General features: G+C 41.7%; 1 protein-coding gene across 4 annotated transcripts; it reads left to right on the top strand.

The window, feature by feature from the left end:
• Positions 1-349: 349 nt before the first annotated feature.
• On the top strand, positions 350-24432 carry ERICH2 (glutamate rich 2). Of its 4 annotated transcripts, XM_082209543.1 has the most exons (14): positions 350-496; positions 615-663; positions 5421-5454; positions 7801-7837; positions 10165-10198; positions 10447-10495; positions 11717-11753; positions 12795-12878; positions 14159-14241; positions 17376-17468; positions 20946-21136; positions 22577-22634; positions 23826-23897; positions 24288-24432. In XM_082209543.1, exons 1-14 carry the CDS (start codon positions 489-491, stop codon positions 24410-24412), a joined length of 954 nt encoding a protein of 317 aa, XP_082065669.1. In that variant the 5' UTR covers positions 350-488; the 3' UTR covers positions 24413-24432. The 4 variants fall into 4 exon arrangements, with proteins under 4 accessions (XP_082065669.1, XP_082065670.1, XP_082065671.1 ...); XM_082209544.1 differs by lacking the exon at positions 615-663; XM_082209545.1 differs by lacking the exons at positions 5421-5454; positions 7801-7837; positions 10165-10198 and having other exon boundaries at positions 351-496.
• Positions 24433-24803: the final 371 nt, after the last annotated feature.

Raw genomic sequence — 24803 nt, 5'->3', positions numbered from 1 at the left:
TAGTGCCAACAGGAGGTAACTTTCCAGTTGTATGTGTCATGCAGCATTTGAAGGGACCGTGTGCTTTGCTCAAAATGAAATAAAAAACCGGTAAAATTCAAAAAAAAAAATCCAGTATGCACGAGCATTACACGTGTACGCCCACCCAGCTCGCCGAAAACCGGGGACATGTGAGCAACGAGAGTGGGGGGGGGGGTTCTCTCCGTCGTCTTAGTTTAACGCTGCTTGTCTCCGTTGGCTCCTTTTGCCGCTGCTTGTCAAGGCCGCTTCTCCTCGCAGGTGGGAACCATTTCGCTCCGCCCCTCCGTTCCCGCCCGGCCCCCTTTTCCAGGCGGCCCGGAGGCTTGACAAAGCGGCGCTTGCTGCGCGTTGCTATGGTGACGTCGCGGCCTGCCTGCGGCCTGTGGACGCTCCGGTCGGCGCTGGCAGTGGAGCGTCCTTTGCGTTGCCCCAGTCAGTTGAATGAGCCCAGGTAGCTCGGCCGCGCCATGAACAGGTAGCCTAGCACCAGCACTGCTTTTTTGTTTTTTGCTTCGAGGGGGTTTCGAGGATATGGCGCAGCGCGGCTCTAGAGTCTAACCCTCTCCTTCTTCTTCCCTCCGCCCCCTATCTAGGTTTAATATTGTCTTGGGCCAGGGGATACCCAGGCCGACAGCCCCCAAGGTAGGAGACCCCACCCCACCCCACATATTTAAAGGTGTCCTTCCTTTTTAACCTGTAGCCCTTAATAAAAGCTGCAATAATAATAATAATAGACAACAACGACAGTGCAGTTCAGTGGGAAAGCTAGCTGCTGCTGCACCGCCACCGCCAAGGAAAACACCTGTTTTTAATTATTGTAGCAATAACAACAACAACTAATTCTTGACAACAACGACAATGCAATTCAGCGGGGGAAATGGCTGCTGTTGCACCACCACCACCAAAGAAACCTATTCTTGCGAGGAATCCTATTTGGAATAAGGGAATTTCCCTTTTTAAAAAGGGAAAAATTGACAGCTGTGCAAGGAAAATGCAGTGTTTTTAATTATTGTAGCAACAACAACAACAAATTCTTGACAACAACGACAGTGCAATTCAGCGGGGGAAATGGCTGCTGCTGCACCACCACCGCCAAGGAAAATGCCGTGTTTTTAAATTATTGTAGCAACAAGCCAAATAAATTCAGCAAGTGCCGCCCTCCTCTCTGTTGGCAGTCCCGCCATGCTGAGGAGTTCTTCCTGCCGCCTGTTCACGTTCCCCTTGTTAGAAGCACAGCAGCCCTGCAAGCGATGAACAAGAGAAATATTGAGATGTCTAGTGCAACCTTTCTCAGTGTTGGGTCCCCTGATATTGTTGGACTACAAATCCCATTATCCGTAGCCAGACAGGACAGCAGGCAGGGGTGGTGGGAGCGGCGATCCAACAACGCCTGGGGACCCAAGGTTGAGAAAGGCTGGTCTAGTGGATCTGATGTATAACTTCCCTGTCCAGGGAAGCTTTTAGTGTGTGATGTTGTATTGTGTTTTTACTATTTTTTTGTTGGGAGCCGCCCAGAGTGGCTGCAGCAACCCATTCAAATGGGTGGCATATATGTACATACGTTGTTGTTGTTGTTGTTGTTGTTGTTGTTGTTTTCATTCCAGAATAGTGGCAGCTGCAGCTCTAGCTCCAGTGAAGGCTTCGTACCACTAACACATTCACTTAGTTTTTTTAGTTTTCTACACAATTGCTAATAAAATCAGTTTATTTGACAGTTGAGGGTGGTAATGGGAAATAATCTCTTCGCAATCTCATTTATTTTAATATTTGAGATTGAAAAACAGACTTAATTAGTTGTGTATGCTGAGGGGGTTTGCGTGGAAATTCTGTTAGTGGTTATGGATTTGGAATCCAGGACTTAGGGATAATGGCCAAACCTGCAGTCAAAAGGAAGTGATATGTTTGTGGTGATATTAAGCATATACACATTTATTGATTTACTAGACTTGTATACTACTCCATAGCAGAATACTCTTAGTGGTGCCTGTTTCACATTCTCCCCCACCCTATTCAAATGTTGGCTGTGGGGCCGCATGAGTCATTAATCAAAGGTTGGTTATGATCTACAAAGCAGTTAAGTTGGCTTGTTCCCATTTGAAATCAAGCCAGGCTTGCTGAATTCAGTTTGCCAACTTAAATGGATTTCAGATTATATATATGATGATTAGCAGAGGCTCTAGTGTCCTGTAGAAATAACAGCTGTTGCACACGTGATGGGCACCGTATTATATATTACACAAATTTAAATCTGAACACACTGTACTGAGAGAGGAAGACTTACAGCCAAGAGTTCTGATCTTATGGCTTACCTGTTGATGTGACAATAGAGCTGGGGAAAGTCAGTGTGGTGTAGTGGTTAAGAGCGATAGACTCGTAATCTGGTGAACCGGGTTCGCGTCTCCGCTCCTCCACATGCAGCTGCTGGGTGACCTTGGGCTAGTCACACTTCTCTGAAGTCTCTCAGCCCCACTCACCTCACAGAGTGTTTGTTGTGGGGGAGGAAGGGAAAGGAGAATGTTAGCCGCTTTGAGACTCCTTCGGGTAGTGATAAAGTGGGATATCAAATCCAAACTATTAATGAGGTTACTTCTACTTTGAATGCAAAGTGGAGTCTGATTTCCTGAAGAACATCCTGACCCATGCAGAGCAATGTGACACTAAGTGGATCCTAGAATTATCTTTCCCTGAATATATGCTAATTCCCCAGAGAGGTAGCATTCACAAAAGCTGTTTCGGCTGTTACTACAAAAATTATGCCTCTGCGGTGACATGCTATACCTTAATTGAGGTGCTTAGATGAGTGCTGCATAGTATACATTCACATAGCATACATAGAGCGCTGCATAGTATACATTTGCAAAGCAGATATATGAGTGGAGCCATACATCAAAAGTAAATGTTTTTCTCTTCCATTGTTTTAGATGTAAACATTTTACCTTATCACACATAAGTTTTACCCTTTAAAAGTTGTGCAGAATTATTTACCTATGTTTTAAATAGAATATTAAGCATTATTGCTGTTTGAGGTTTCCAATATATCTGTTATATATCAGACACACACACACACACACACACACACAAAAGTTGGGATATAGGTGATCAATCATATTTTCTTTGCTTAAGCCAGGGGTCAGCAACCTTTTCTATCCGTGGGCCGGTCCACCGTCCCTCAGACCATGTGGTGGGCCGGACTATATTTTTTGGGGGGGAAATGAATTAATTCCTATGTCCCACAAATAACCCAGAGGTACATTTTAAATAAAAGCACACATTCTACTCATGTAAAAACACCAGGCAGGCCCTACAAATAACCCAGAGATGCATTTTAAATAAAAGCACACTTTCTACTCACATAAAAACATGCTGATTCCCAGACCGTCGGCGGGCCAGATTGAGAAGGCGATTGGGCCGTATCCAGCCCACGGGCCTTAGGTTGCCTACTCCTGGCATAAGCAAACACTTTCACACTAGAAATGGCACAAATTGCATTATTGAAGAAGTGCAACATACATTACAGCCTAGTTGCTGCTATGTTCACCCACATTTTATGCTAGCTATGTTAATTATATGGAAATTAAATATGGAAATTAACAACTGTCTGTCACTTGTGTTTCCATGGCAGCCTACAATGCTGAACAAGTAGGCCATTTCTGGTTATGATTCTTTCTCTCTCTTAAAAATGATAAAGCTGTTGAAATTTAGGAATTTGAAGGTAAGGACAAGAAACTTGTGCACAATCCTGGAACATGCAAGGCAGCCAGTGTTGGAATTTCAGGAAAGACTTTCCATGGTCTGATGAACAAAATGATTTTGAAAGCAGAGCGATTGGTAGAAGCAGAGGGCCAAAGTGAGATAATGAAAGACCAAAGAGGAGAAAACTGTAGTAGTCAAGGCAAAAAAAAAATATTGCCAGCTTGATGTGACTCAGTGTTCTGTCAAAGAGGCAGATAAAAAGGACTATGTTTTTGTAATGCTTTAAAGAGAGAATTGACCTGGTATTGTGATGGCCTAAATTGTGTGTCAAGGAAGGAAGGAAGTCAAAGATAAAACCAAGGATTTTAACTGAAATCATTTGACATTAGGATGACGTGTATTCCATATTTTTATGTCTTTTTCTGTTCAACCAGGATTATCTGTATAGAGTAAGTGTACTGTCAGCACTTCAGCATCAGTTACATTTTTTCACAATTCCGTTGATTGTAACCTTATCTTAAAAATCGGTATATATTCTATACTGAAATTATTTGGTTCCAACTGTCTGTTGAAACTCTTTTAGTATGCTGAGTAAGGCAGTGTTAAGGGAGTGAATCTAGCAGACTTTACCAGTTGCAATCACACACAGAGTGATTCTTGTAGGTAAGAAAAATAAAAAAGGACTTTATGGTATGAAATACGTACTGGGATAGAAGAGTTCCTAATTCTAGTCTAACTAGTCTGTATTAGAGCAAGGCAGCTGTGCTGGCTCCTTTTTCCCTTGGAGGATGGTTCCAGCATGATGTCTCATTTTGAGGTCTAAGAGAGAAGTGAAAGTACGGTAACAGGAAGTTGTAAAACAGAGCACAACCTGAGAATATCAGTCTAAATGTAACGTCAAAAGAGAAGAAGGGAGCTCAGGAAATCTGGAGGTCCCTAACCCTTTCTGTCTTAAACCATGCCAAACCCCTCTTCTGCATGCTGAGTTCCACCCAAATTTCCAACACTCCCCAATTCACATTTAGAAACAAAAAATATAATATTGTTTCAGATGCAAGGTGTTGTTAACAACCATGTTGCAGGGGGTGGGGAGGAGATTAGGAGTCAGGTCTTTTTGATACCTGAAGAACTCACAATTTGCAGAGAAAGGCATTCATCACTAGTGGCCAAAATTGTGGAAACCTTTTGGGGAAAGTGTTTTTCCGAGGTTTGATGGCTCATAACAACCCCCCCTTTTTTTTAGTAATACCATAAAATGATATATCAATAGAAAGATAATTTAATGAAGAATGTAACAACGTTTGTTCAGTTATCTGTATTCTATCAAAACTTATAGCCAAATAACCAGAAAAATGAAGCACAGCTTGCTTAGGTTGATATGCAGTAGTTTCCCTTCATTTGAATGTAGCCAAAGAGTATGAGTGTTTAGAGAGCCAATCAGGTGTTCTGAGCCATCAAACCTCAGAAATACACTTTTTTCAGAATGTTTCCACAATTTTGGCCACTAGTGTACTTTGGTGTGTCTTTTTATATATTTCTCCCTTTTGTGAATGCTCCCTACTTAGTTTCAGTAAAAAGTCAACTAAGAAACAGTGTTTGGAAACTTTCTGGGGCCATACTTCATTGTATATAATATATTTATCTTATTTGCTCCTAGTAAGCTTCTTAAAAATGCCATTTGGAATCTTTCCTCTACATCTTTTTAGGTTTCTGGAATGATGGAAGTGATTGCTCCTGAAGGTATTTGCATTAAACAATGCATTTGAAAGTACTTTCTTATAGCTCCTTATATTCTAAAAAACTAACAAACAAACCCTAGCCTCTTCCTTTTAAGCCTTTTTCCTTAAAAAAAAGTCATAAGAATTCTTAATAGGTCCCCCCCCCCTTAATGGTTTTATTGATATTTCAGAGCTAAGAGTGCAACCTTATACTGGTCCACTTGGAAGTAAGTCCCATTAAGGCTGTGTACACATTACCAGCTTATAAAGCAGCTGTGTCATTACTTTTCTCAATTCAGATCAAAGCTGGGTTGGAGGAGGGATGCATCAAAATGCAGTATTTCATAAAAAATGACAAGATAGATATGTGGATAACACCATGTGCACACCACTTTCCAAACCAGTGATGGGAGTGCTGTGCATGCAGAGCAAATGGGACTGAGTACACAGCTTTGAGTTAAATGGTGCTTACTTACAGAAGTGTATATAGAACTACAGCAGGCTGCAACTGGATAGCCACTGCCTTGGAAACAAACCTTGTTTAACTCAATGGGCCTTACTTTTGAGTACACATGTAGAGGATTGCATTCTAATAGAAGTTATTGGCGTGAATGTGCCCATTTTTACCTGTGAATTGTGAAATTGCTATTCCTGTTCTGTGGAGAGTTGTGCTACTCAATGAAAACATGTGCACAGCAAATGTTTCATCGTCCTTCTCTTAAATAAGAGCCACACATCCTGTGTTGTGTTTTAAATCACAGAAATTCCCCTGCATCCAAGTCACTTCCATATATTGAAATGTAATGTAGCCAGGGTTTATATACATAGTTTCCCAAATTAGTTTTTAGCCACGGGGTATTGTTAGTCTCATGACACAAACTGTAACAAATAAAAGATTTATACTTCTATGGTAGGCATGGATATATTAGTCAAGCTGTACCAAGGATGGCAAAGTTTAGAAGAGAAGTGGAGGTAAAAAAATGTGGCTTAATTGTGCATATCCCCCAACCCTAATCAGGAGGCAAACACATGGAAACACAGAACATAAAACACAGAAGCAGGGCTGTCAGAAACCATACTGTGCCTTTGGAACTTCACAGTTAATTCCACTTCCTACCCTTGGACATTGATTCTGGGTCAGAGGAACAGGGACATCAGTCATAGGCCTCAGAGAGCACAGAGGTGACTGCAGAAGGTGCAGTGGATAGAAGGATTTCTGTCACTTCCCAAAGGAGGAAGAGAGGTGTGGTGGTAGTTGGTGACTTTCTGCTCAGGGAGACAGAGATAGTGATGTGTGGACCTGATAGAATGTCCCAGGAGGTGTGCTTTCTTCTAGCTCAGGGACATCAAGCCAAAGTTGTTGGGCTTTTTAGGGGGGCGCACTCCATAAATTGCTAAACAAGTAGTAATTACGACAGCGGTAACTCCTTCTTCCATTCTTGTAATCGTGCGCAAATGAAGGACAGAGCAAGAGAGGGATGCTCTTTTCCCCTGCGGAGGAATATGAGCGCACAATCGACTGCTACCAACCAGGGATCAACTTGTCGATCGCTGTTGACCGGTTGGACATCCCTATTCTAGGTGCAAAGATTCAACATGTGACAGAGAGGCTGCCAACTCTCATCAAGCGCACTGACCATTGCCCCTTTCTTTTGATCCATGTGGATACAAAATGATACTGACAGACACAGTCTTCAATGTGTTGCAAGGGACTATGAGACTCTGGGTGGGAAGCTGAAAGGATCCTGTGGCACAAGTGGTTATTTCATCATGCCTTCCTGTTGAAGGTCATGGCCCAGGAAGAGAAAGAAAAATACTGGAGGTAAATAACTGACTGCACAGATAGTGTCATTGGGAAAGATTTGGCTTCCTGGACCATGGTCTCCACTTCCATGAAGAAGGACTTCTGGCAAGAGATGGGTTGCATGCACCTGACAGCAATTGGCAAAAATGTGTTAGGAATCTCACAAAATTTATCAGAAGAGCTTTAAACTGAATCCCAAGTGGGAAGGAAACAATATTTCCCACCTGGTGGGATGAGATACAGGACTGCAATGTAGTAATTGAGGGATATAACTTATTCAAAAGGAATAGACCAAACCGGAAGGGGAGTAGCATTGAATGTAAAGGATGTGTGTACCTGTGAGGAGATCCATGACCTGGAGCATGAGAGTATGGGGAGAGCATTTTGATAAAAACTTGTAGAGGAGGGAAACAATATGTCTCCTAATAATTTTTTTTTAATTAAATGCATCTCAAAAGTTTATCAATTTAATGTTATGCTCTGTCATGCTGAATCTATACATTGAAAACATGCAGATTTGGTTTAAGGAGATCATGCAAAATACACTCAAACTTTTTGTTTTAGATGGATTTGTCCTAGAAACACGTTTGCCTTTGCCAAGGTAAGGAAAGGAAGATGGGTTCCTGCCATTGTTCAGTTTATCCCTCTGAGAATTTGTGATCAGACCTCAACTTTCCCAGTTTTAGCAAGGTGGTGGCCTTACATGCCTTCAAGGCATATCCTAGGACAGGCTTCCTCAAACTCGGCCCTCCAGATGTTTTTGGCCTACAACTCCCATGATCCCTAGCTAGCAGGACCAGTGGTCAGGGATGATGGGAACTGTAGTCTCAAAACATCTGGAGGGCCTAGTTTGAGGAAGCCTGTCCTAGGATATTTTGGTCTCTTCTTTCCCTGCATTCTTTTATAAGACACTAGCAGCTCTGTCCTCCTGACCATCTCTACAAGTTGAAAATAAGGCCACATACACATTGCCAGCTTAAATTTAGTCGGGGTTTTGTGTTTGTGTATGCTGTATATTTCAATTCAGTTCAAATTTACACATCATTGTGAGCATCACTACTCTTTGATTTGTTTCCACTTCACCCCCTGTCCATCCACACCAGTGGGCAGAGATGGGGGAGGGATGTCTTCACCTGATCGACTTCTCCACCCCTCCACCCACCCTCAACTCCTAATCTTGAAGCTTTCCTCTCTTCAACCCTGTCCCCCTACAAATCATCCTCATGCAGCCTACTTCCAAGTTAAGTGTGGAAGCTTAAGAAATCAGCCTGATGGTGGAGCCTTGTACACAACTACTCAGAAGTACTCCTCATTTAGTTCAACGAGGCTTACTCTCAAGCAGGGCTAGGAGTACATCTTAAGGTGGCAAGCCTAACACCTCCTACCTGAGAGTAAGCCCAGCTGAATTCTCTAAGTCTGAGCAGGCATGGTTAGGATCATGCTATTAATCTAAAGTGCCAGAAAACTCATTGCGGTCTTTACTACAGGGTAGTGCAAAAGTACTGTTGAAGTGGGTATCTATTTTTAATGAGTAGGATAAAATAAAACTCTTAAATTAAAATAAAATAGGGAACGGTTCAGGTAAAGAGGATTTGTCAGGGGAAAGAGACTTCTCTAACTCCCCCTACCCATATTGACATCAGACATGTAGAACCAGCCCCAACTCACAGCCTCAAATGTGCTCACCTGGGTTTCACTACATTTTCAGTATTGCTACCATTCTCAAATTGGAATGAAGCTAGTTTGCAATGAATCGCATGAAAGCGCAGTATTTTTACAAGAAACTACAGGATAGCTCTAGATTGTTGCTAATTCCATGTGTGCATGGATTCAAAACCTAGTGGAAGCAGTGCAGTGGAGATGGTCGTGTCCACAGCCTAAATCCAACTGATTGAATGGAACTTACGTATATGGAAGTATTCTTATGACTACAGCTGAAAGACCGGAGTGCATGTTACATGAAAATACTGTAGCCCGCGTACAAACTATTTTAAAAGAAAAGCTGTGAAGGTCAGTTGCCTGTTCTGAACAGGGTCTCATTCCTTCCTGAAGAACCACATACGTAGCTTATGGGTGAGCCAGGATCCATATTTGTCACTAGAGACCCAAACAGCCTCAGTAGCTCAGAGCGGCTTTAGCTGGTGTGCCAATCATAACCGTCCTTGGACAGAGATAGCTTGTCCACAGAGGTCCATACAATGATAACCTCAGGGTTGGATTGTTGCATCATGCTCTGTGTAGACCCATAAAGCTGGTCCACAAACTACAGGCTGGTGCAGAATGCTGTGACGAAGCTGCTATTCAGAGCAACCTACCTGCAGCATGTAACATGGTTGTTTAGGGATTTGCACTGGCTGTCAGTTAGCTACTGGCCAAGTTTAAGGTTTTACTATTGGTGTATAAAGCCCTTAACAGCCTTGGGCATGTTTACCCAAGAGACTGCCTTTTCCCATTATCATCCTGCCTGAATACTTAGGACATCAAGTAAGGCCATTTTATGGGTGATACATGCCCTAGGAGTTCATTTAGGCAGAGGTGGAAATAGTGAGAACCACAGGAGGAAGAGATCACATCCTCTTGGGATTCACTATATATATAGGAAAAGGAAAGCTGAGTGTAGTGGATACATACCTTGTACTTTTAAGAAATATGATTTCAAAAAGCTTAATGAACTGCTGGTTGTGATCTCATGGTCAGAAATACTCCAAAAAAAAGAGAGCAGAAAACAAATAAGGTAGCATGGTGTTCTGTAGTGTAACAAAGCTTACTGGACTAGCCTTGGACTAGTCTACAATGCTTGGGTTGTGAAGAATTCTTATACTCTATTATGTCAAATATGAGAAGTAGGCTAGGATTCAGGCTGATTTTTAAGCATCATATCATCTTGAATAATCTCATATATGCAACTCGTTTTATTGTCTTATATAGGCATAGTGGCTTAGGAAGGACTGATGTAATGAAGGTAAAAGTTTTTATTTCAAATTTGATATATGTTTATCTTTAAATGGAATTGATATATTGGTATTTAATGGTTTCTTGGTGTTTTGGTTTTGATCAGTTGATTGTACTGATCAAGAGTCATATCTGTGTTTCAGTGTTTTATTGCAACTTACGGGAATTCTCACTAGTCAGAGAAAGCACGGTGAAGAATTTTAGGCAAAATTACATGGCAGGTCTTGTGGTTGGTTCTTACTTTTGTCTTTATTGCAGGAACAGAAGAACAGACAAAATGGAAGGTTGCATGTGTTTGGTCCAAAAGGTAAATCTGCTTAGCTTTTCAAAACTGCACTGATTTTTAATCACTGCTTTCAAACCACACTGCTTTGGGGGGGGGGCGTTCTTAGAATTCTGGATGCATGTACAAAAGTGCTAGTAATTTAGAAAATCATAATTAAAACCAGGGACAAAACTAGGCTTTATTTGTATGTCAAAACAAATTGCCAGTTAAAGAATAGAAAGCATTCTTCTGTAAGCGTTAGTAAATTATTTGGTTGATTTATCTAATTTCATTAATCCAGCAGAATCCCCAATGCTGCTTACATAAAATAATGCCTTGGAGAACTTTGTGGCTGTTTCTACTCTTTCTGGTACATGGCTTTGCTCTAGAATAGGATCCTTACTTTCTTCTCTCTGCCCTCCGGCTCCAGCTTGCAGCACTTTTTAAGGTCTGTGAGCATCAGAGACACAGAAGCCAGCACAGAAACGGGGTCACATATGAGCAATGGTGGTTGGAGCATCAGTTGCTTCCTGACCTGTATGCCACTTCTGTTGCCTGATCTGTGTACACAGCTAGATACTATGTTAGTCGTGTGAACACCGTTATCACATACATTTTGTAAGTAAATAACCATGTGGGGCTGCAATAGAATCAGGCAGGTGGGGAGAAAGAGCTATGTTCCTCCCCCCACCAAAAAACCCCCTTTCCCCTAAAATGCCTCCCTCCTTACGTAGTCACCCATGTTGCTTAGCATCCCAATTCTGTTCAGGGGGCCGGATGCTGCTGCTTTTTTACATTTTTTTAATGCCTTCACACTAATTATATTCATTCAATTAAGATCACATCTAATTTGGCCCTTATTCCTTTCCCCCAAATAAATATTAAGTCTAACATATTCATTCCAACTGTTGTATGTTGGTCAGCCCCAGCAGTAACTGGAAGCCTTAGCCAATAGTCTTTTAATCAGAATTGGGCTAATGAGCAAAAATTGAGGGTTTTCCATGTGATTTTTTATTTTTTTTTATTTTTTGAGGAAAATTTGGCTTACAGTGGGGGGAACATTCTAGAACAAAAACCACTTACTCAAAGAGATGTTGTAAATTGTTACCGTAACTGATGTTAAGAAAAAATTGATAAACTATATTACATTTATTGCTTAGTTAAAATTTAAAATTATTGTTCTATATATTTTTTTTGGGGGGGGAGGGGATAATCTGAATGTGTATCAGTTGAACCAAATATTTCAATTTATTTTGTTTTTAGAAGAATTAGTCCTTGAACCCGTTCAAACAATTCCACGGTAAGATCTTTATTGTGCAGCTTGTATATGATCTGCCTTCTTAACCAGTCAGAGAAAGATAGTGCAATTATTTGTCATAGATTACACAATCCTTTGCATGTTTACTCACTTATGTCAGTGGGGCTTACTCCAAAGTAAGTATACATGGGATTGCAACCTCTCTTATATTTAAAGAACTAGAAACACATATATTTCTACTTTAACCTTTTGATTGCCAACATGGATGTATATATCAATAGATAAGTACTATCATTACTCTCAGTGTGGTGTACTCTTACAGCCAGTGTGGTGTAGTGGTTAAGAGTGGCGGACTCGTAATCTGGTGAACCGGGTTCGCGTCTCTGCTCCTCCACATGCAGCTGCTGGGTGACCTTGGGCCAGTCACACTTCTTTGAAGTCTCTCAGCCCCACTCACCTCACAGAGTGTTTGTTGTGAGGGAGGAAGGGACAGGAGAATGTTAGCCGCTTTGAGACTCCTGAAGGGGAGTGAAAGGCGGGATATCAAATCCAAACTCCTCCTCCTCCTCCTCTTCTTCTTCTTCTTCTTCTTCTTCTTCACTTAAGTTAGGCTTTCTTTCCAAATAAGTATACTTCTGATTGCGACCCAAATATCGAATATTAAGAGGGTATTCCAGATGATGCAGTCCAGTACTGATTATTGTTGGCTAGCTGAATCAAATTCTTTCAGTTTGAGTTTCACTGTTAAATAAGCTGAGGTTCTGTAATAACACATCCTTGCTCTATAGTGCTGCATGTTTTAAAATAAGCTTTTAGAAGAAGTTGTATTGATTGCTCCCCAGCTTGAATCATTTATTTTATGCACATACTCTTATTTGACTTGCTCCTAATTCAAAATCAGCCCTTGATCTTGGCTTCTCAAAATGTACTTGAATACAAGAAAAGAATAAATAAATAAAAGGCTGCAGCAGTTGGTTAGAATCTGCATTTTAGTGGAATTATTATTCTGCAGTTGATGTCAAAAACTTTTTTTGTGATGGTTCTTTTCCTTCCTTCCTTTATTATTTTTTTGAACCAAGGCAGCATGGGCTATGGAAATGAATCTATAAGCAGACCTTACACTCCATCAAAGCAGATCTTGTTACGCGCAGCTAAATCCGTAGAAAAGTAAGTCTCACTTCATTTGCGTTCTTAATTAATTTCATTATGAGAAGAAATTGCCGACAAGCTTTTTCAAACAAGCAACCACTGTCCTACTGTGGATCCCAACAAGTTCTTGAGGCATGTGTGGAAGAAAGTGTGGCTTGGTCTGTGTTGTTTTGCTCATCATGGGGTGCCGCCTAAACACACACACACACACATGGTGAATTATTCCTGCTCCAGCTGTGACCTTTAGAAGCACAGAGCTCAGTTGCCATGCTGAGGGCCTTTGCACCTTGATCGCCTGTAACTATTGGTGACGTACACTGATGGTGTGTTCTGCATGGGATGGGCTTCCAAATGTTATAGGCAGGGATCTCTTTATCACAATATTTTTGGAGGTCTCTCCATGGCAAATGTAACACGCGCAGCAGCCTGCAGTCAGCCACTGGGAAATACGAAATTCGTTCTTGTCACTCAAGATTAATTGGCAGCAGATGAGCAAAAGATAAAGTTGAAAGAGAATATTGGGAAGGCAGGCTAAGTTGAAAAGTCATAACAAAGAGGTTATGCCATTTATCCAGGAGCTCCATATGGCTGGGTGGCGCTGTAAAGGTTTGCTTGCCATCAAACTGTCTCAGTTGTTTTTTCTGAATCGTTTAGGATTGTTTCAGCGTAGAAGAGAATGAGGCGGTCTCTAGCATTTGTGGAACTCCATGTAACTTGAGCTTGTTCTCTGCACAGGGAATCATTTGCATGCTTGCACTGGCATAAGAATCAGGCAGCTCAGTACCAAATTAGATATGATGTTAAATTCATTTTTGTATCTAAAGCGCACACTTTTGAAAATGCAAATTACTGCTGCGGGAGTTGATAGTTATAAGAGACCAGTGCAGGCAAGGAGAAGGAGCTTAACCCTTGCCTCACCACTGTAGTCCCTATTTATTTCAAAAAGCATCCTTCTGGAGCTGCTATTTGCATTAAGAGGAAATGCAAATAGCTTCAAAAGGGTGGTTTTTCAATCTCAAGATTGCAACAGGAAGGAAGTCCCTCCCCTACTTCCTGTGTTTCCAGTAATTATCAGCCCGCCTAATAGCTATTATTTGCATTTTAAAAACATGGATATTAAGTGCAAATGATGCCTTTAACATCAAGTCTAATTTTGTTTTCAGATAACTATTTTTACTGGATACCACTCCAGCTGTATTGAACCTGGCATATACCTGAAAGCATATTATCTCTGTAGTCTCAAAAATGTAAGATTTCTTTTTTTGTGTCTCCCCTTGGATAACACTCACAATATTTAGGGGGAATACTTTAAAAAGAATTGCAAGAAATAAAAATCCAAAGATGAGTGTAAGATTGCCTGACCGCATAGAAGAAGAGACAGGTGAGATTTATGTTGCATGTGTGTGTGTGTGTGTGTGTGTGTGTGTGTGTGTGTGTATCCTATGCAGTTCTGTGTTACTAGACTGCAAACTAGGAGAGTAGAGTTCAAATTATCCCTCAGCCATGTGCAGACCAGATCCAAGCACTGTTTGAGAATACTGATTTTCTAGATCCATTTCAGTTGGGGGTTAGGCCCAGTTTTGCCATCGAAACTGCTTTGGTCATGATGACTTCTGTCAGAAGAGAGACAAAGGAAATGTGTCCTTGTAAATTCTCCTCGACCTCTCAGTGGCTTTCAATGTCATCAGCCATGGTATTCTTCAGTAATGCAACAATAATGCATCCGTGGTAGAGTTAGACTGGGCTGTCCATAAATCACTCTGCCTTATTAGTTGTTCTGTGATGCCTCCCTAATGTCATCACATTACCACTATCTGGAAGGGCAGTCTTGCACTGTAATGCAGCTAAAGTGGGTGGGACGAGAAACAGCAACCCAGGAAAAATTGTGTTAGGTAAAGTTGCAGGGTTTCAGCGGGAAGTTACAGGAGGTGCACAGATTAGAAACAAAAGCAGCATACCACCAGGTAGCCTTTGCAGGTGAAAACAGTATTAAAAGACAAATAGTGTATAAAGGTAAAGGGACCCCTGACCATTAGGTCCAGTCGTGGCTGACTCCGGGGTTGCGGCGCTCATCTCGCTTTATTGGCCGAGGGAGCTTCCGGGTCATGTGGCCAGCATGACTAAGCCGCTTCTGGCGAACCAGAGCAGCGCGCGGAAACGCCGTTTACCTTCCCATTTGCCTATTTATCTACTTGCACTTTGACATGCTTTCGAACTGCTAGGTTGGCAGGAGCAGGGACCGAGCAACGGGAGCTCACCCTGTCGCAGGGATTCGAACCGCCAACCTTCTGATTGGCAAGTCCTAGGCTCTGTGGTTTAACCCACAGTGCCACCACATCCCTCAAATAGTGTATAATTGCCCTAAAACCACCATAAGCACAAATCATAATGAGTGCACCATAGAAAAGATATCTAGAAGGGCCCCAAGTCAAACCATTGGCTCATCTAGGGCAGTGATTTGTAGCTTCTTCCCATGGTTTGTCAGGAGTCTTTCCCACCTTTCCTGGATTCGCTTAGTATCAAGCCTGGGATTTTCAGCATGCAGAGCATGTGCTTTATTACTGAGCTATGACCCCTTCACACTTGAAAGTACCTTTGCTGAACATGATTCATCTTGATAAAGTGGAATCTACGTGAGCAACAAGCATTCTGTATGCTTTCTGCATCAAGAGGGAATCCTCGCCAACTGTCTTTTCTTTGGCATCATTTATTTTGTAGTTCCATTTATTTTGTGTTCTCTCTACCTGCATTGATAGGCCATATCCCAGTGGCAGTGATGCTCCCAAGAAGCATTTTAAAGCGTGTTGGTGTCCTAATAATCTCTGCAGAGAGTGAGAGAGCACTATTCCTACATTGGCTCCTAGTACGTTTCCGAGCACAATTCAAAGTGTTGGTGCTGACCTTTAAAGCCCTAAATGGCCTCGGTCCAGTATATCTGAAGGAGCGTCTCCACCCCCATCATTCTACCTGGACACTGAGGTCCAGTGCCGAGGGCCTTCTGGCGGTTCCCTCACTGCGAGAAGCCAAGTTACAAGGAACCAGGAAGAGGGCCTTCTCGGTATTGGCGCCCTCCCTGTGGAACGCCCTCCCATCAGATGTCAAAGCGATAAACAACTACCTGAGATTCAGAAGACATCTGAAGGCAGCCCTGTTCAGGGAAGTTTTTAATATGTGACATTTTAGTGTATTTTTCATCTTTGTTGGAAGCCGCCCAGAGTGGCTGGGGAAACCCAGCCAGATGGGCGGGGTACAAATAAATTATTATTATTATTATTATTATTATTATTATTATTATTATTATTATTATTATATTCTATATACACTGGCCTTTACTGAAGCTCTGCGCACATCAGAGCAGGATTAGGATGCGGGTGGCGCTGTGGTCTAAACCACTGAGCCTCTTGGGCTTGCCGATTGGCAGGTCACGGTTCAAATCCCGGTGGTGGGGTGAGCTCCTGTTGCTCTGTCCCAGCTCCTGCCAACCTAATGGTTCGAAAGCGCACCAGTGCAAGTAGATAAATGGGTACCGCTGTGGCGGGAAGGTAAATGGTGTTTCCATGTGCTCTGGCTTCTGTCACGGTGTCCTATTGTGCCAGAACCGTTTTAGTCCTGCTGGCAACATGACCTGGAGTCTGTCTGTGGACAAATGTCATATCTCTCGGCCTGAAAAGTGAGATGAACACCGCAACCCCATAGTCACCTTTGACTGGACTTAACCATCCTGGGGTCCTTTTCCTTTCCTTTCCTTTCCTTTCCTTTCCTTTCCTTTTGCTTACTTCATAAGTTAGTTTTCATACCTGCTAAGTATTCAATGATTAATTTACTTTGAGACACCCATATTACAATATCTAGTATGAATTATTCTATATTTTTTACAGACTATAATAGGCTAATTGCCTATAGATTGTAGCATGCAGTTCAACAAGTGCTTCAATAATAATAATAATAATAATAATATAATTTATTTATTTATTATTTATACCCACCCATCTGGCTGGGTTTCCCCAGCCACTCTGGGCAGCTTCCAACAAAACATTAAAATACAATAGTCTTGTCAAACATTAAAAGCTTCCCGAAACAGGGCTGCCTTCAGATCTCTTCTAAAAGCCTGGTAGTTGTTGTTCTCTTTGACATCTGGTGGGAGGGAGTTCCACAGGGCAGGTGCCACTACTGAGAAGGCCCTCTGCCCGGTTCCCTGTAACTTGACTTCTCACAGCGAGGGAACCGCGAGAAAGTCCTTGGCGCTGGACCTCAATGAAGGAAGATGAGGACTGTATGGACATTGTAGTTTCTGAGTTGAATTCAATATGAGCTGACATCGTGCACTTTTTTCTTGGCAGGGAAAAATACATTTCTGTTACTATATGCTAGCTTCTTTAGACTATCAAACGTGTTGTTGAAATATGAAATAGTATGGATTTCTCTACCCTAAAGGCATAAATTTGAGGGGGGGAATATTGTTGCTGTTGAATTGCGGTGCATTTTATCTCTTACTCCTGCTTTCTCTTCTCCCAGAAATTCATAATGATCAACAATTAGAAACTGATTTACAGAGGCTGAATCATGAAACTAAGATAACTGAGGTGAAGACACAATTGGAAGTCAATGGTTGGTTCAAACAAAATATATTTCATTTATTAATCTCTTTCAGCTTCTTTGGCTATAAATTATGTCTAGATTTAGTTAAGCATAATATCAAAAAGGTATTTTCTTGATTGATAGATGCCATTAATTTGTGTGTTTCATCTTAATTCGAACCTCATGGATATAGTGTAAGCTTCAGTGAAAGGTACTACCACTAAGGAATACTTTTAACCTTGTCTTTATTGGTGCTGATCTCCTTACTAAAGTATGCTTTAGCCCAAAATGTAGTCTTGTTATATTGTTGTTTGTTTGTTTTTCATAAAATTTATACACTGCTGGACCATAAAAAAAAACTTCAAGCGGTTTACGAAAGGTGAAACAGCAAAATCAAGAAAAATCCACAACCGCACTTTGAAACATACAAAAGTTAAAATACTAAAGTAGATAAAATTTACTTCCTTTGGAATCCAAAGGGTGCATAATTATATGTTGTCTTTCTGTTATTGTGTTTTGTAATTAATATAAAAATTGGGAAATTCGTGGAAGGGAATTTGGGTCGACCTTAGAAAAGGGTGTAAAAAATGAGTATTGTTTAAATTGAGGTCTATAAGTTAAAATTGGTTAATTAAGATGAATTAAGTATAATAATAATAAGGTTAAAGCTGGGGATAAGAACTTGCTGAGCTAACTGTTGGAATTGGAATACAAGAAGGGGAGGTGTGGGGAAGTCAGGGAAAGATGTTAAGAAAATAAGGATCTGAAACTATACTTGTTATTTGTGTTGTGTTTGTTTGTGTTTTTGTGTTTGTTTAAAATTTGTGAAATTTTAATAAAAATGTATTTTTTTAAAAAAAAAATTACTTCCTAAGCATCTGGGTAGGCTTATCTACACAAGAATGTTTTTATTAATGACGCGCACTTCACCCCAAAGTCCCATGGTGGGTTACAGCATTAAAAACCCAATATTAAAAGCAGTTTAAACAACTTACAATCACAAAAATAAGGTGGGTCCTAAAAATATACACCTCAGGTGCCAAAAGTCAGGATAAAGAGATGGATCTCCAGCATTTGCCAGAAGCTGTTCAGTGAAGGTGTCAGAAGCACCTCTGTGGGGAGGGAGTTCCACAACTCAGGGGCCGCCACAGAGAATGCCCTCTCCCGGGCTGTCACCCTCCCCACAAGCCTCTGGGGGCTGAGGAACTCCCAAGAAGGCACCCTCTGCTGATCTCAGTGCTCAGTATGGTCTGTAGGAAAGCTCCCCCCCCCCAGATATTATGGTATGGGGGGAGAGATTCTGGTCTGCCCATAGCAATATTGCTATTTTTGGAGCTGTTCTTGTAGCATCACAGCTAGATAAATCAATATAGAGGCATTGCTCACCTCAACTTTCATAGTTCTGGTTATTGTTGTTATTAATTACAGACATAAACAAAGGGAAGCTTAATACATGTTACAAAGAGCTTTATCTTAAAAGAAGCAGTGAGCGAGTGTGGTGCAGTGGTTAAGAGTGGTAGACTCGTAATCTGGTGAACCGGGTTCGCGTCTCCGCTCCTCCACATGCAGCTGCTGGGTGACCTTGGGCCAGTCACACTTCTTGAAGTCTCTCAGCCCCACTCACCTCACAGAGTGTTTGTTGTGGGGGAGGAAGGGAAAGGAGAATGTTAGCCACTTTGAGACTCCTTCGGGTAGTGATAAAGCGAGATATCAAATCCAAACTCTTTTTCTTTTGAGTATGTGAGAAAGGAAGCAGATTGCCTTCTCTAAGATGGTGTCTGCCACTTCTGGGGATGCATGAATTGGGCCACCATCTTTCAGTTTCACTGTACCTTTATTTCTTCTATTATTATCATTATCAATAGCTGACAGGTAAACTGTTGCAAGTGGTGTGTTTTTCCTTCCTTTAAGGAAATTCTGACTTTTAAGGTGCAGTTGCTCAACGCATATAGCCCTTTTTGCTGCCTTCGGTTACATCTTTGTGAGCTAACTCTCATGTCATAAATTGTATGTGATGTCGTGGCTCATCAACCCTACTAAATAAAAGTCCAGGCTCATGTGGATTTTTAAATTTGGGAGTGTCATGTGAGGACTGACTAGGCTGGCAGAGGTGTAGCAAAGCAATGGAACCAAAGATACTTGGTATGTGAATTTCATGATCAAGACAGGAGGAAGAGATAGCAGTACAGATTTGGCAGAGCTGTCAAGAAAAGAGGAAAGTTGTTTGTTTGTTTGATTGATTGATTGATTGTTTGTTTGTTTGATTGATTGATTGATTGATTGATATGCCACACTATACCCAGAGGGCTCAAGGCAGTTGTATAGAGATTATGTGGATTATGTCACTACTAGGCATCTAAAAAGGATTAATGGGGTACACATCCTGGATTGAATTCAAATGGTGTTATGTATGAAAGTTCTTTTGTCTGTTCTGAATCTACTGCCATTTAATGTTGATAAGATGACAAAATACAGGTGGGGGGGATGGAGGAGGAAAAAAATCTCTTTATATACTCTTTCCACACAATGATATATTTATAAACCTCTATCATATTCTCCTCAGCTGTTGGTTTCTAAGCCAAATACAGTGGTGCCCCGCAAGACGAATGCCTCGCAAGACGGAAAACTTGCTAGATGAAAGAGTTTTCCGTTTTGGAGGTGATTCGCAAAACGAATTTCCTATGGGCTTGCTTCGCAAGACAACAGTCTTGCGAGTTCCTGCTGGTTCCCCCACCCTTTTGCTAAGCCGCTAAGCCGCTTATCAGCTGATCCGATCAGCAGATAAGCCACTAAAAGCCACTAATAGCGCTAATCCGCCAATGGGCTTGCTTCGCAAGACGAAAAAACCGCTAGACGAAGAGAATCACAGAACGGATTCTTTTCGTCTTGCGAGGCACCACTGTAACCCCAAACACACTAGTTTTTCCTCGTAGTGGTTTCAACTCCTTAATTATTGTGGTTGTCCTACTGAAAGCAGGTGTGGAGCAGTGGGTAGATTGCTGCAACTGAGCTGAAGAAGCATGGATTCAAATTCAAGCATGAAGTGTAGGGCTCTTGTGGAGATAAAGTAGCACAACCTCTTGGTGCCTCTTTGGAGAAAGGACAAAATAAAAATATGATAAAATAAATCAGTGGGATCTAAAAATGCATGGATTTGACTAGATCGTACCCTGGGGGTTTCATTGTCTGTTCACACTCTCTTTATTCTATTAATCATATCTATGTTGAAATATTATTTAACACAGGATATAGAGAAATAGTAGTCATTTAGAAAGTAGCCTTATGGCTCCTTAAAGACTAACATCTCATAAATGTGATGCTAAACCATGAATACTTACGCTAGAATGAATTAGTTAGTCACTAAGGTGTCTCAAGACCCTCTGGTTTTTTCCCTGCTGCATGGCTAGCTCCTGAAAATTTTGGGAAAGGTAATCTAATTGGTCACAGTTTTGCTTACAGAAATGTTTATTAATGCCTCTTCATCTATAATACAATTTTTTTGTGTAGATGAAAAGATGAAAAATTCTGCAGTTGTTGAAAAGCTACCCAATGGTGAGGTCAGTACTGAGAAGCAAAGGGAAGGTATAGCTAAAGAAAATGCCGACAAGAAGCCACCAGAGAGTTCAGAGGACGAAAATAATGAACAAAGTGACTGCGAAGTTGAAAAGAGAATTGCACCGCTACAGTTAATGGGAGAGGTAATTCCCCCCCCCCCATTAAGTAAACAGATGTTCTGGCAAAACTAGCCTTTCCTACAGGAGCAGTAAAGTTTTGAATACTTCTCCATGTGATAAACATTGACCAAAATATTATTTAAAATCTAGATAATTGTAAAAGAGGTTAGATGCATACAAGACTGATTCTTAACAGAGCATAATGAGCATGACTACAGTTAATACATCTAAAATGGGGAGGTTTTGGTTAAATAAAAGGGAATAAGAAATGAGAGTCGTACCTTGGAAGTCGAATGCCTTGCGAATCAAACGTTTTGGATCCCAAACACCGCAAACCCGGAAGTGCGTCTTTGGGAACCCGAACATTTGCCGCGGGTTCCACAGCTTCCGATTGGCTGCAGGGAGCTTCCTTGGCTTCTGAGGTATGACTGTACTTACCACTCTAGATAAGTAGCCTCTGGAAGAAAACAGCGTAGAACATAAGACACTCTTCCTTCCCAGTGCTACATTGATGCATGTAGATCAGGGGTCAGCAACCTTTTTCAGCCGACGGCTGGTCCACCGTGCCTCAGACCATGTGGTGGGCCGGACTATATTTTGGGGGGGAAATGAACGAATTCCTATGCCCCACAAATAACCCAGAGATGCATTTTAAATAAAAGCACACATTCTACTCATGTAAAAACACCAGGCAGGCCCCACAAATAACCCAGAGGTGCATTTTAAATCAAAGGACACATTCTACTCATGTAAAAACATGCTGATTCCCGGACCGTCCGCTGGCCGGATTTAGAAGGCGATTGGGCCGCATCCGGCCCCCGGGCCTTAGGTTGCCTACCCCTGATATAGATCATCTGCAATATGCACAGTCTTTGTGATGCTTTAGGTCACTGCAGATGAGTTGGTAATGACATACGATGCGTGGAGGAATGGATCTACTTGACAAAATATCGTGCATCATGTGTCCTCAGCATAGGCGCCGACTCCATGGGGCTTGAGGGGGCCCGAGCCCCCTCAAAAATTCGTTTGGGGGGGCTCCGCTCCCCCAATAATCTCCGGCGCCCCTCCAGCAGAGCGCCATCGCCGCCCCTCCCCCAGCCCAAAATGCACAGGGTCGGGCTGCATGCCTCCTGCCCTCCCTCCCGAGCAAAAGCTCCACCCAATTTCCTTCGGAGCTGATTAATAGGCGCAGCACGCTCTCCCCTATTCGCTCACGAGGAGGCGGCGCCACTTTATTTGCATATTCATGAGCTTATTTATTATTCATGAGCTTTCCCGGGGCCCCCCCAATATTTTTTATAAGTCCGCATCCCTGGTCCTCAGTGTGAAAAAGTTGTCATGCTGAAGCTGTTCAAACTGGACTTTGCATGGCAGGATCAACACCCTTGAGTTGACTTGAGTGCAGGTTGAGTCATATTGGCTCATATTTGTATTAATTTGCATACTTTTAAATTTTCTTTATAGTTTCTGAAGGCAATAATGGAGCAGAAATACAGCCTTGCGAAAAAGCTTTGTCAGATGAGTAAGTTCTGCAAAGGGGTTTTGTTTTTTCCTGACTTGCATTGTTTCTCCAAATCTGTTTCCTAAGTTGTGACATTCCATCTAGTACAGGGGTGGGGAACCTTCTCCAACTGGAAGCCCATTTTGACAATCACAGTCAAGAACTCCATAGTGCTGTTCATAAGCCCTGGCAGATGCCTTGCTTGGCAAGGAACAACCACGAACACACTTTAAGGCATAATTGTTCACTTGCGGCCTCATGATGTCGGATGAGGAGCAGGTGAGTGTGGTATGGAGAGATGGCCTCGCGGGCCAAATTGGGACCCATTCCAGGCCTCATTAAGCCCACCAGCCGACAGTACATTATTCTGTTGATATATTTTGGACTGGTGTTTATGTAGGAGCAAGTTCTGAAATTGCCACACTACTCAAGGACTTGCAGTCCCCTAGATTCTTTCTGGAATGGTTTGAAATAGAAAGATCAAGAACCTGTGGCTATGATACTCTCTCTATAGATATGATTGTCTTTCTGCATCCACAGGAATTCTTTTTTTTGGGGGGGGGGAGTCTCAAAGTAAACACTCCAAATAAATAAACACACATAACAAGAATGTTTGGACTGAGCGTGTAAGAAGTTTAAATACTGAATAAGCATGATGAATGAAAAGTGAAAGGCACAGAGGAGAATTTGTTCCTTCTGTTTTCCTGTTTCAACCACTTCCTGTATAAATTAACAGAATGGTAACTTGCCAAACTAGATAATAGCATGAGGTACATTAATCTCATTTATATATATAAAAGTTAATAGCAGCACTGATGAAGATTATGACCATTCCACATGGGGAAGTGGTTTTTAAACCCCCCTCCTCTTCACCACAGACTTGATGAAAATTGCCACCCACAAACTGTTTTCCCTCTCCTGTGCCACAGGAGAGGAAAGAGTTAACCCCCACTTTGCATGTCATATTTATGATTCTGGAAAAGAGCGAAATGCTTTTGTATATTTCATGTTATCATCAGGTTTGCCTTGATGAAACATACTGGCAAGTAATTTCTAGGGTGCTTCCAGATCAGAGTTTGCTGTTGAATCGGAGGTACTTTTATGAGAAATATATTTGCACTTCTATGAAGTAGGAAGAGCTATTATTATAGAGTCCTATTTTCTATTTCATCCTATAGATATCAATAATGTCTTCTCCTTATCAAATTCCAGTTCTGATATATGAACCAGAAAACCCGGAGGCCCTGCAGTTTCTTCCACTTATTGAGAAAAAACTGGTATTGGGTAAGTGCTAAAACTGTAAATACTGAATACTATTATACAATTGAGAACTATATTATGTTTGTTGAGCGTTTTTACAGATTAGTGTAGATCCAGCCAAGGAATCTGTCCCTGTGCTCCTTTTGGCACTATTGAAAGAAGTCATTCCAAGAGGTCCCTGTCCGTTGCTTCTTCCCTTAAGATATAAACACTTCCTGGATTCAGGGAAAGCAGCAGCACTAGCAAGTAACATGGGAAGCATGCAGAAGGGCTGTGGCCGATGCCTGTCCCCAAAAGAGAAGGGAGGAAGGAAGATGGGAGCCCATGATGCAAGCCAGGAAATGCACAGATTACTCCCTGAAAAAGGAGTTGCAAGAGTGACTTACCTTTGTATCGTTTATATTTCCATGTTAGAAAGTGAACGTGCTGCTAAAGAAGATGAGGAAACCGGTGAAGAGAGCAGTGAAGAGGATAGCAATACAGATAAAAGCGAGACTGAAAGTGAAGCCAGTTCTGGAGATTCTGATAAAGATGCTTAGAAATTTGAAGAGACCACGAACGAGTGTGTTCTTGATCATCTTTTCTTTGAAATGCACATATTAAAATGAGCTGGAATAGTTAAAAGAATCCTACCCCCCAAATTATTTTCATGCTTAACCTTGCTGTCAGTGCTCCCCTGTTTCCATCAAGCTGTTGTTGTTACTGGCCATAGGCAACTCCTGAAAGTTTTGTCGCTGATGAGCAATTTGTGAGATGAAAAGCTCCAGGGACTAACATAAAAAGTGTTCTGTTCTGTTGATTCTAGTAGCCTAAGCTTCAGGGCTAGCTGGTCACACCTCTTCCTGGCACAAGACTAGCACAGTGTGTTGGCATACAGGACCGGAGGTTTATTGGTGTTGAAAGTACTGTATTCATGCAAATCTATTGCAC

The sequence above is a fragment of the Podarcis vaucheri genome (genome assembly GCF_965113315.1).
Source record: "Podarcis vaucheri genome assembly, chromosome: 1".
In the NCBI taxonomy this organism is placed as follows: Eukaryota; Metazoa; Chordata; class Lepidosauria; order Squamata; family Lacertidae; genus Podarcis; species Podarcis vaucheri.
This window is presented reverse-complemented; position numbering and strand designations above follow the sequence as displayed.

Coding starts and splice junctions, on each gene's coding strand:
- ERICH2 (XM_082209543.1), top strand. Junction 10,199..10,446: donor GAAGGACTGATGTAATGAAG/GTAAAAGTTTTT, acceptor TCTTTATTGCAG/GAACAGAAGAACAGACAAAA. Junction 23,898..24,287: donor TGAGAAAAAACTGGTATTGG/GTAAGTGCTAAA, acceptor TTTCCATGTTAG/AAAGTGAACGTGCTGCTAAA.